The following is a 13518-nucleotide window of genomic DNA, read 5'->3' on the forward strand; positions in this document are numbered from 1 at the left end:
CTACGTTACATGCGTTAAAACGCATGTAAAAGCACGGGAAACCCTACGTGTTTATAGCTTTGTTAAACAATAAAAAAATAAATTTTTACCAATGCAAATAATCAAAACCGATATAATTTGACTTAAACTTTCAAATGCGGTAAGCAGACTTGCTATTTTATTTTTTAATCAAAAGTTATTCGGGTTCAAAAATTGCAATTTTTCGATTTTTTTAAAGTTCAACCGCGTTTATCTCGAAAACTGTGCATCCTACGAAAAAACTTGTAGAAATATTTTTTACTTAAAATGGCCCAAAAAATACAAAATATTGTTTTGTTTTGCCAAAAATCGCTGTTATTTGATTCCTCAAGTTCTTGGTCTATAACAATCTTATCGACATCCGGATCAACTGTTACCCAAAAAATTCGTGTTCTACGGGTCAAAATACATAAAAAAAACTTGAGTAAGTCCATCTGAATTAACGAGGCCGTTGTACCCCCCCTGGCGACAGGACTAAACAGGAAAATATATTAATTAGAAGCTTTTACAAAATCAAATTAAAAGTAATTCCTTGTAAGTAACGGTTATCATACAAAAAAACAAACAATGACATGAATATGTGTAAAATACTTTATTTTAAATAAATATTTTATTTTAAATTATATACAAAATATCGCTAGAAATAACTATAAAAACAATTGCTCACAATGTTTGATGTGCATTGTTGGGGTTTAGAGTAGATAACTTTCTTTTTTGTTATCGCCCTTATCGGTATTTTTCTTTTTATACTTTTTTGAAGATTCATTACTTTGATGGCTGCTATTTTTGTATAATTATTTAAAACAATATTACACATAATTTTTATAGCAGCAGAATAAACTTTGAAGGCATTTTCCCCACATTCACACAAAATTTAAAATTTAAGTGAAATTCTTCATGCTGTCGTAAACTTTTCATTACCAAATATAATAACATCAGGTGACAATAATTGATTTGCAAAAATATTTTTTTTTAAGTTTGGGATTGTTAATAATATTCAAATGTTGAACAAAGGTGATAATAAATAAATTTTACTGAATCCCTTGCTAAGCACAAACCATCCCTTTGCAAATAATCATAGTAATCTGCTCTAGTTCTCTCTCCTTTACTGCAAAATACAAGTTGTTTTAACTAGAATCATCTTAATAACATACCTTTTAAAGCTCTACAACATTTAAGGATGTTAAGATAATGTTTGGCCCTACAGTGAGCTTTAAGGACAATTTTTCTTACGTTTCTTATGATCCATGGAACTTTTAGGTTTAGGAACTTTAGGTATTTGATAATATTTATTGTCTTTGTAGACCTCTTTTGGAATATAGGAGCAATATCTGGTCTCCTCTGTAGGAATGAGCGCAGAAAAAGTTCTAAGAGTTATAGCTGTTAAATTGACTTAAATTGACAACCCTTGAAGAAAGGCCGATTTTGCTGGATGTACCATTTATTTATAAATTAATACAAGGAAGCATTCATGCTAGTGCTCTTTTGGAAGAGGTTTACTTCCGTACTCCCTAAAAAATACAAGAACTGAAGACTTATTTTATTTAGAATTTTATTATCGAACTTATACTGCAAATAAACCCATACAGAAAATGTGTAGAAATGCAAAAAAATTATTGAATAGTACTGATTTTTTTCATTTTTCACTAAATACTATTAAGAATTATATTAAAAATTCATTTTTATACAGTGCGTCCATAAAGTAACGCATAAATTCATTATTTCGTAAACCGGCGACATTAAGAAAAAATTTCGAAACAGGTCGATTTTTAATTTTAAATTCCGATTTTTTGGCATGTATATCATACTAGTGACGTCATCCATATGGGCGTGATGACGTAATCGATGATTTTTTTAAATGAGAATAGGGGTCATGTGATAGCTCATTTGAAAGGGTATTCAATTCTCTTTTCAATAATATAAACATTAACATAATTATTTATAGAAGGTGTGCAAAAAAACATTTTTTTAATTAAAATAATTGAGAAAAAAAGAAGAATGTATGTAATTTATTAAATTCAAAATACGTTTTACTGTTGTCAAATGTTTGGGAAAAAGAAAAAATGTTTATTTGACAAATAAATATTGTTTTTCGCTTAAATTCAATGTTAAAGCTGCCACCCACTGGTCTCTTGGCAGTTTGAATATTTCGTTTAAGCGAAAATCAATGTTTATTTGTCAAATAATTTTTTTCTGTTTACTGACAGTAGTAAAATGTATTTTGAATTAAATAAATTACATAATATATTCTTCTTTTTGTCTCACTTATTTTAATTTAAAAAATGTTTTTTGAACACCCTGTATAAATAATTATGTTAATGTTTATATTATTGGATAGAGAATTGAATACTCTTTCAAATGAGCTATCACATGACCCCTATTCTCATTTAAAAAAATCATCGATTACGTCATCGCGCCCAGACGGATGACGTCACTAGTATGAAATATATGCCAAAAAATCGTCATTTAAAAATAAAAATCGACCTGTTTCGGTATTTTTCCTTAAAGTCGCCGGTTTGCGAAATAACGAATTTATGCGTTACTTTATGGACGCACTGTATAATCAGAATCTGCTATAATGGTTATGTTTTTAATGGAATTGTAAAACAATGGCAAGTCCGTAAATAAACATTACAACTGTAAAATAGATAATGCTTTTCTCGAATATCGTGTTGAAAAAACATTATAATTTACAATACTGTTTATTGAAAATGTCGCTTGCAAGATCGTGAGTTGTTTCACTTTTTTCATACAATCTTGTAATATACATTTATCTTGTTACGAGACTCTTAAAATAAAACAGAACAATTTTTCACATAACTTAATCTTAGTAGTTTAAAACATACTGACAATTTAAAATTTTCATTTTACACTTGAAAATAAAAGATGGAATTGTAAATATTTTTGAGTTACGTTCCTGGTAATGGTAACTTATTTAAGATTTGACTTAATTGAAATAAAATTTAACTTATTAATATCCTGTATTTTATCGACCATATTCACAATAGCAAAACTACCAGTTGATAATTTTATTGCACTGTACGCCCAGAATAGCAATAGATGTATGTTGCGCACAAACCAGAGGAGGTATGCATAATAATACATTTGTGACTTACATTACAGGTTGCCACGATTCCTGTAAATATTGACTAAGAAATTTTGTATGTACAAAGATGTTGTTTATATGAATCATTGTTAGCAAAATAAGGACTGAATGGCAAGGGGCATTTAATTATTTCAAATGTGTAAATTCTATATTATTATTTAACAGTCTTATTTTAATAATAAAACAGAATGTATTGTGATCGTTTGAAACTAATCACTTACCTGAGTATGGTATAAAGAGTCTTTTTGTGGCATGGTGGAAGAATTTTCTGGTCCTGTTCTCGACCACCTCCATCAGTGGTGTGAACTGGAGCTTTTCTTGGATAGTTTAGTTTGAAACTCTGCCTTGCCATGACGATCTACCTATTAACCTGTAGTATATGTTTTGTGATCTTATAAGCTTCTTACAGTTGGTCTCCGCTATTAAACTCCATATTGGTACTGCGTATATATCATCGTTTTAACGTAGGCCTGGTATAATTGAAACTTTTTAGCCTGCGATAGAGGATTGGCCCTGTATAAGTAGGGTTGAATCAATTTCTTCACCATTAATGTCTTTAAAGTTTAATCTTCTGTCGAGGTGGACTCGTAGGTACTTGACGACCTGTTTTGACTGGATTCTATTTCCTCTCATTGTTATTATTCTCTGGTTGGTTATGTCTCTGCTCTGTAAAGATGATAAACTTTGTCTTCTCTGTGTTGATCTTTATCTTCCATTTGTCGGTACAGTCTGTAATTCTCTTTAGGTTTTCAAATCTCTCGAGGAGCCTTCTGTTATCTTTGGCTGCGGTGTAGATTACTGTGTCATCTGCATATAAGTCTGTGTTTGTTTTGGTATCAGTGGGCAAATCTAAAACAAAAATAATTTATAGTATCGGTGATAAAATGCTGCCCTGCCGCATCCATCCTTCTGCTACTTGTGTCCTCCACATCTTTTTGTCAGCTGAACCCTGAAAAGTACTAGTAGTCAAATATGTATCACATATATGTTGACTAAGTAATGAGGTAGCTTAGGTCTTTCCACCTTGTAGATTATGGCTTTTTCAAACTGTGTCGTAGGCTTTTTCTGTGTCCAGTATGGCTATTCTTGTTCTTTTCTTTCTACGTAAAATCACGATTCTTGTGTCACTGACCAGTCTTTCTAATTGTAGTTCACAATTTTTACCTTTTCTGAAACAGAAATAATCTTCCTAGATGATTCTTCTTCGTTCTGTATGCATGTAAAATCTTTTTTAAAGATGATCCTTTCCAACATTTTTCCAAATAATCCCAGTAGTGATATTGGTCTGTAACTTTCTGGTCTTCTTTGTCCTTCTTTGGTTTTAGAAGAGGAATAATTTAGATTTTTACATAATTGAGATCTGAATATCAAATTACTAGTAATCGAGCAAGTTTCAAGAGACCGATTTAAATTTAAACTTAATAAAATGACAGGAACGTTGTGTCTTTATTGTTTTGGTTAGATGGCAATAACAGGAATACGTTTCTAATTACCAGTTTTACCTGAATTATATTATTTTGTTTAGGTTATTAATGCTAGTTAATCATAAAACTTAATTAATCCCGAAGTATAAATAGTTAGTTAGTTAATCCCAACGTCGGTATATTCACAGTATGCAAGTTGTTGCATTATATCATTTGAAACTTTGATTCTCTGCGCATTAAACTTAGTTGCTCTTTCGTAGGCTAAAGTGTTTAAGCTTGGTTACACATTCGACAGAAATTTGAGGTTATATAGCAAGGTTAGTTCAAGGCAGGAAACGCTCATCACAGCTGTTAATGATGGATTTATAGTGTAGCAAACACTCTGGTGAAAGGATTCAAACGTCGGTTTAAATAAAAACAGAAGTAGAAGAGATTCGTGAAACCGGAATAGAAACGTGCAAACATTTTAGAAGATTCGGGATTCGAATTTGTTCCTGAACATTAAAATTAAAATGATAAATATTGACATTAAATCTGGTTAATGGGGTAGGCACAAAATCCTGGTCCAATGCTATTTAAATGCATTCATTTTTTTCGACTCCTGAGAAAACTAATAAGTATTTTTGAAAAATTTAAACGCAGAATGAAAGATTACATTATAACCGAGGGCCGAAAGTCCCTGAAAACTTCTATAATGTTTATTTTAATAAGTTGCAGGTGTGAAAAAAAGAAAAAAATTAGTGTGACTTTTAATTTCAAATATTTCATTCAAAAGAAACTTTTTGTTTATTCTAAGGGACTTTCGGCCCTCGGAAATAATATAATCTTTCATTTTGCTGTCACATTTTTTAGAAATACTTATTAGTTTTCTCCAGATTCGAAAAAAATTAATGCATTTAAATAGCATTGGACCAAAATTTTGCGCCTATCCTCTTAATGACAACTAATCAAAAGTTAATTGTTGTAATGGAAGGATAGTGTTGGTTGACATCTAACTAGATAAAAACTATTTAATTTTACTTTTACTTCCCTTCGGTTGAGGAACAATTATGGCAAAGGATGGCAAATGTTTCGCACACAGTTGTTGATGATTGATGACGATAAAAACTGAAGTCAAAAATCCCAGCTGTGCAAAATGCTGAAAAAATAAGAGAAATTCAAACTTAAATATGAGAGAATTTGCCACAATTTATGATCGATAACATGATGAAAAATAACAGAAGACGGATGTATGCAGTTAAAACATGTTATTACTGGTACAAGATACTGGTGGTAATATGTTTCATAATATTTGTTTCATTATTAAAAGTTATACTTAACAAGTTATAACATAAAAATAGAGTTAATAGATTTAATTAACTGTTTGGAGGCCTTTGAAATGTGGCTGCACAGACGTATTCTGAAAATACCATGGACGGCTATGCTGACAAATGTGGCAGTCCTTAAGAGAGCAAATGCTACCCGCGAGCTGCTTGATAACATCAAATATAGAAAGATGGCCTATTTTGGACACGTAGTAAGGGGAGACCGGTATAATATTCTTCAACTTATTATGATGGGTAAAATCGAAGGACGCAGAGGAATTGGTAGAAAGCAGGCCTCTTGGTTGAAGAATATCCGGGAGTGGACAGGAATAAAGAAAGCAGAACACCTATTTAGAATAGCTCGAGACAGAGACAGTTTCGCCATGTTAATCGCCAACGTCAAGGGGACTTGATAGGGCACGTTAAGAAGAAGAAGATTTAATCCTGGTTATTTTAAACCAATATTTTTAAATTTGATAATTTAATCGCGTTTTTAATTAAGGGCCGGTTGTTCGAACGCTAATTAAAAATGGAATCAACTGATCATTATCAAATATTTAATAACGATAAACTTTGATTGGGTTGCTAAATTGTTACTAAGATTAGTTATTATTTGATTATATTAGTTATTGATTGATTATTTGTTGCATAAACGTCAATTTGATGCAACGCATCCCAATGAATGATTAGTGTTTTGCGTGTATTTGATATCTCCATTTGATTCCCATCAAGAAAATTGATTACAATCAACTTATTGATTAGCGTTCGAACAACCGGCCCTAAAAGTAATGCAACTAATTTCAAATTTAGCTCGAAGGACCAATGAATAAATGTATTAATTGTAAAGATTTACATATTATATCAAAATATTTATTGAACTTATTATTATTAAATATTTTAAATATTAAAATAGTTAAAATCAAAATATTTATTTAACGGTGCTGGTGTTGCTGTGGTAAATAAATATATGTTTTTTATTTGGCAACAGCGCTTTCTTGCCAAAATTGACGGTAGCGAAAAAACTTATATATGAGGAAAAATTTGTTGAATTTGTTTGTCGTCAAGTTACTACCGGTGGGTTATGACGTCATTAAATCTATGACGTGCATTCCTAATTGTTTGACTTTTAGTTTATGTATATGTATTTCGGTACCTTTATATATTTCATTTGCATATCCTCAACTGCGGCAAATTCTCTGCCGCATCTAACTTTTGATTCTACACTTGAGAGCAAAAAAATCGACCCAAAAGTAAAATAAGTTATAGTTTTTGATTACGCTATTTGGCAAGTGTCTATCCGCACACAATGTAAATTTACAAGTAAAATATTGCGAACAGAAGTAACTTTTATTGCAATTACCCAAATATTTATAAAATTAGTAACTAAAGAACATAAGAAGATGACTTAATATTGTATGCTAGAAAACATGTTATGTATATGTATATATAGGGTGAGGCAGATAACTGGCCTATTAGAAATATCTCAAGAACTAAAGGCAACAGAATCATGAAAATTGGAATAAAGGGGTTTTGAAGGATGATCTTATAAACGAAAATATTTTCATCTCTCTGCAACTTCCGGTTATACCGGAATATATAACTTCGTTTTTTTAAATGGGACACCCCGTATATTTTTACATTTTTGGATTCTCTTTAATATCTTTTTTCTTAATATATGAGGTTTTTTAATATTATACAGGGTATTTTAAGAGGTATTTACGTTTTTTTTATTAATTTCGTAGCAACATTCACACCCTGTAGAATTGTACAAGTTTGGCATTAAAAGCTCTACTTACGTTCAAGTGATTCTTAATATATTCTATTATTGTTAAGAATCATTAGTATAGCTAATTTTGATATTTTAGTATACAGGGTTGGTCGAAACTCGGAATTAATATTTTCTGAGTTTTCTTAAATGGAATATCCTGTATTTTAGTATTGTAATGGAATTATATTTCATGCTACTTTTTTATTTTATAAGTATTCCCTATACCTAACTGCTTTAATTTGTGAGTTATTGGTGATTCAAACTAAACATTAATTGCAACAAAAAATACGTAAAATCTTATTAGCTTGGCCGTGAAAATATTCAATCACAAATAATTTTTCAGAAATAAATACATATTAATCCAGACTGATCCTTAAAATTACCAATAATGGTTTAGCTATCAAAATACCTACGTAGTTAAAATTGTTGGTGCGAATAACAATTAAGCACAAATTAAAGCAGTTAGGTATAGGGAATGCTTAAGAAATAAAAAAGTACCATAAAATATCATCTCATTACAATACTAAAATACAGGGTGTTCCATTTAAGAAAACTCAGAAAATACTCATTCCGAGTTTCGACCAACCCTGTATACTAAAATCAAAAATTTAGCTATACTAATGATTCTTGACAATAGTAGACTATATTAAAAATCATTTGAACGTAAGTAGATTTTTAGATATCAAACTACTACAATTCTACAGGGTGTGAATATTGCTACGAAATTAATAAAAAAACGTAATTATCTTTTAAAATACCCTGTATAACATTACAAAACCTCATATTTTAAGAAAGAAAACATCGAAGAGAATCCAAAAATGTAAAAATATACAGGGTGTCCCATTAAAAAAAACGAAGTTATAAGCAACTTCCGGTATAACCGGAAGTAGCAATAGATGAAAATATTTTCATTAAACAGATGACTCTTCAAAACCCGTTAATTCAAATTTTCATGATTCTGTTGCCATTAGTTCTCGAGATATTTCTAATAGGCCCTTTATTTGCCTCACCCTGTATACATCGTTATCAGGCGTGAATGCCCTTCGGTAGGGATCTATGGAGGAGTATCACCAAGCTGCAAGCCCTTATCCCTTGCTGTACCGCTCGTCCATAGGTCGATCAGACACTAATTTATTCTAGACCAAGTCGTAGATTCTATTGAATTTTATACTACCGACGTTGGCCTTTTATTAATTTCATGACCTGGCTGAGGCTCGAACCGTCGATCGCAAATCCACTAAACTTGTCGATCGATTGCGCCTCTGCCAACTCAGCCGTCGTGACCGACATGTTATGACTCAAAGTAATTATCTAATGAATATAAAAGTAAATTAACATAAAAAATCTGAGTAAATCAAAATTAATACTGAATATTTCCTCCTCCGCGTTGCATTATACTTTCCATGCGACCTTATTAAGTTTCTTACTGATTCCTGAAGAATCGCTTCCCACTCTTCATCCAATGCAGTTTTTAGCTCCACCATTGTCACTGGTGTTGGATTACGGTCCCGAACTATGCGTTTGAGCTTATCCTATAGGTGCTTGACGGGATTCATATCCGGCCTTAATGAAAGTCAGTCCAATGTTGTTATATTGCTGTTGGCCAGGTAACCTTTCCTAATCCGCTCCGTGTATCATCGTGTGTTATCATGCTTTAGCATGAAGCCGTCGCCCATGTAGCCGGTGCGGTGTAGGGAACAACATTGTCTTGACTAATATACGGAATGTAACGATCAGCTGTCAAACCCCTTCCGCGGCCTGTGTTCCTTCTAAAGATAAAGTATCCCAAAATATATACGAACTACCTCCATGTTCTCACTGTTTCAACATTTCAGCACTTGGCAAATCGTTCTCCGGGCCTCCGATAGACGTGTCGACTTCTATCATTGCTTTACAAGCACATTTAACTTTCTTCTTCTTCTTCAGGTGCCATCTCCGCTACGGAGATTGGCAATCATCATAGCTATTTTAATGCTTGAGGCAGTAGCTCTAAATAGTTGTTTTGAGTTGAATCCAAACCTTTCTCTCAGGTTCTTCAGCAATGAAATTCGTCTTCTTCCGATGCTTCTTCTGCCATCTATCTCTCCATTTAACTTTCATCATTTAACTTTCTGCCATTTAACTTTCATCAGAGCATAAAACTCTGCATTATTGACCAAAGTCCCAATTGACGTGTTCTCTTGCAAACTGAAGTGGAGCTTGTTTTTGACGTGCGTTCAAATTGGGCCGTGTGTTAGCTCATCTGAGAGTCAAAATGGCAGCCTTAAACCTTTTCCTAACTATCCACTAAGTGACGGTAACACCTCGAACATTCCTCAAGGATTATTGAAGCTTAGCTCCTCTCACGTGCCGACTCCGCAAGGCACTTAAGACCATAAATCGATCACCTCTCTCTGTCATTACACGTCGCCGACCCGAATCTGGTCGTCGACTGTAGCTACCGGTCTCCTGGTATCGACGGTAAGCCCTTGAGATTTACAGACTGCGTCATAAGGAGGCAAGAGGCGACAGTACTCTGACTATATCCCTCTCCTAATTATGCAATTACCTGTACCGCCTTCACTGGTGAAGTATCCGTTTTGTAAAATGATCACTTACTGTACTCCGAAGTATACACACATGTCAACGTTTGAAAAGCGACTGAGACGACCACCGGCAAATTCATAGAGGTCTAAATTGCGTAGAGCATGTCCGTTACAATGTTTGTTGCATTGCATATGCCAGCGTTTCCCAAACTGTGCTCCGCGGAGCACCGAGTGCTCCGCGAAGCATCTACAGGTACTCCGCTATACTCGTATGGCGATAATAAACGGTTAAACGTGAAAAAAAAAATAGATATGAGTTTCAAAATTAAAATACTGGTTTAACATGGTTAATTTGGCATGGCACTGGTTAATTAAATTGGCATATTTAACAGATATTTTTAACAAGGTCAGTGAAGTTCGTCTCTTACTTCAGGGAAAGTCAATACACCTGTCTTTAACGCCAATAATAAAATACAAGCGTATAGGAAGAAATTAATTTTTTGGGCAGAATCGGTGAAAAATAAAAATCTGGATAGCTTTCCACTAATCACAGAATTTAGAGAAGAACTGGAATTAGACATACCTGAAGCTGTTTTTAACGAGTTCCACACTCATCTGCTAAATTTACTTGAAAACTTTCATAATTATTTTCCTGAAGAATTCCACGACAAAATTAAAGAAAACTTCTGGGTGGCAGGTCCATGCCTTGCAATCTTAAAAAAAACCAGCATTCTTAACATCTCAGCAATATGAATGCCTGATACATTTGACATCATATTCTGCGATAAAAAAACATTGAAAATAAATCGCTAGTAGATTTTTGGTGTCAACTCAAAGACGAATTTAAAATTTTGTCAGATATAGCAAAAAATTTCTTCTCCTTTTTGCAACAACATACTTATGTGAAGCAGCATTCTCTGCCTATGTGGCCACTAAAACAAAATATAGATCTCGACTGAATGCAGAACCTGACATTCGATTGCAGTTATCCCAAATTCAACTGAATATTACTAACCTGTGCAACTCAAGGCAGCCTCATTATGCACATTAAAATGAAGAGATTACATTTTCTAAGATTTTAGAAATAGGATCTGTGTGTTTATTTTATTTTTGTTATTCGTTACGTGAAATTAAGTTTCGTATGGTTGATATGCCCCCCCCCCCCAACTGATGGCACCTATATAGGTTTCAAGTGCAATATGGTAAGTGCTCCCTACAGAATTTCTGTCCTGAATAGTACTCCTCAACCAAAAAATTTTGGGAAACGCTGGCCCATGCCGTACAGAAGAAAATAAATTTTTCTACAACCGTGTTAAAAATGCAATTTTTAGCTCTCCATACGAGCGTTAAAAATGCTACTTAAAGCACTAGTGCTTTAAAATTTTTAAGGCACTGCAGTTCGTGTTGAAACCCCCCGCGATAGTTTGCAAAATGAACATCAGATCGAAAAACTGCAAAATATACTTTCAAAATTTTTTTGAAAAATCTATCGAGTGGTACAAAACACGACCCCCCACGGTGGTGGGGTGGGCGGTTAATTTAAAATCTTAAATGGGACCCCTAAATTTTTATTGCAGATTTGGATTCTTTACGTCAAAATAAGCAACTTTTATTCGAGACATTTTTTCGAATTATGGATAGATGGCGCTATAATCGGAAAAAACGATTGTTGGAAATGGAAAATTAAATTAAAAATGGAAAGTCCCCACTAAAATGGAAAATTTTACTTAACTTTTTTTGGTTTTAGGACCTAATAATCACAACCCAATAGGTCCCCATAACGCTCGAGTGACTGGCAAATTTAGCATACTTTGCTCCCCTACCATTGAGTGAGCCGATTTTTTTGCTCTCAAGTGTATTTAGAATGATCTTATTCAGTTTAGTTTTGTTTGCAGATGTATAGGCGGTTAGGACCAGTGTGGGCCAATGAAATCAAGTGTAGGTAGTAGATCGGAAGATGAGCCGGGACGAAATGCAGTTAAGAGATAGGTTGCTGATGCTCTCGGATCCCCACAAGCCATTCAATGTTAAAAGGAAACCGACGCTCACCAAACAGCCCTCTTCCAAATCGGGGCCGAAGCTTAGCGTTCAGGACTTCGTCCGTATGGATCCGGGGTGAGTTCAAATTAAATTATTTATTATTTAGATTTTAAACGTAATTAGGTTATCTTAAAGCTTTTTACGGTTTGTACACACCATTAATTCAAAACATAATCTGCAGTTGGACCATTTGGAGTAGCAAACCGGAACGATCTGGAAGATACATTGGAGATTTTTGCGGAAGCAATCAGTAATAACTTTAATAACAAACACCTGGTTTAAGTTACACCCAAGGAAATTGAACACCTGGATATCTCCACAAGAGGGTTAGGATATCTCTCCTGGATATCTCCCTTCTGTGGGAAGGGTTGTGAGAAATCAGATTATAGTAAATAAGGGGTATAGGATAGGAACAACTGTACATCTGCCAAAACATACCCCGGGGCAGACATAAATTCTGAACATGTTCAGTTGAAGGTAATTTCAAAGTCAGAATGAAGAGGGGTACAAGTAAGTCGAAGAGGTATGATGTTAGAAAACTGAAAGATTCTAATGATCAACTGAAGGTGAGTGAAAGCCTCAATATAAAGGTGCTAAGATGCAGAAATGCAGGAACTATAGATGAAAGTCTGACCATTGTACAAGAAACAGTGGGAGAAATAAAAGAACAGCATCTGAAGAAAGATACAGAGGAACGGAAATCGTGGATGACCGATGAAATACTTGAACTTATGGATCAGAGAAAAAAAAACAAAGAAAATCTTAACGAATATAAGAAAATACATAATATCGTTAGAAGAAAGATTAGAGAAGCCAAACAGAAACAAAAAGCAAAACAATGTCATCAAATAAAGGATTATCAAAGTCGATATGATAACTTCAATGTCCATAATTAAAGAAGATAAAAAGAAAGTATGGGAAGAATAATTGGAGAAACTTTTCCACGACCTCAGAAAAGGACAAGAACCCACCATTTAAGAGAATATTCAGGTCTCGAAATCATACCAGAAGAAGTAAGGACCGCTATCAGACAAATGAAGGATGGAAATGCACCGGGACTTGATAAAATTCCTGCAGAACTTCTAAAGCTATTAGATGTAGAACAAATAAAAATAATAGCTGAAATATGTAATGACATATACAAGACAAGAAAAATACCAGCAGAGTGGCTCAAATCTGAGTTCGTACTATTGCTCAAAAAACCAGGAGCAAGAGTTTGTGGAGACTATAGGACCATAAGCCTAATGAGCCATCTGCTGAAACTGTTTTTAAAAGTCATCCACAAAAGAATTTACCCGAAATGCGAGGAACAAATTGCTCCCAATCAGTTTGG

At 33.5% G+C, this 13518-nt stretch overlaps 1 protein-coding gene across 1 annotated transcript in view; it reads left to right on the forward strand.

The window, feature by feature from the left end:
- The first annotated feature begins 12093 nt into the window (after nucleotides 1-12093).
- The window catches only part of LOC126879961 (serine-rich adhesin for platelets), a 960737-nt gene continuing 959312 nt past the window's right edge, over nucleotides 12094-13518 (forward strand). Inside the window, exon 1 of the mRNA XM_050643380.1 lies at nucleotides 12094-12260. Coding sequence (XP_050499337.1) covers nucleotides 12103-12260 — 158 coding nt within the window. The 5' untranslated portion in view covers nucleotides 12094-12102. The remainder of the gene's footprint in view (nucleotides 12261-13518) is intronic.

This window comes from Diabrotica virgifera, chromosome 2, assembly GCF_917563875.1.
Source record: "Diabrotica virgifera virgifera chromosome 2, PGI_DIABVI_V3a".
Classification (NCBI taxonomy): Eukaryota; Metazoa; Arthropoda; class Insecta; order Coleoptera; family Chrysomelidae; genus Diabrotica; species Diabrotica virgifera.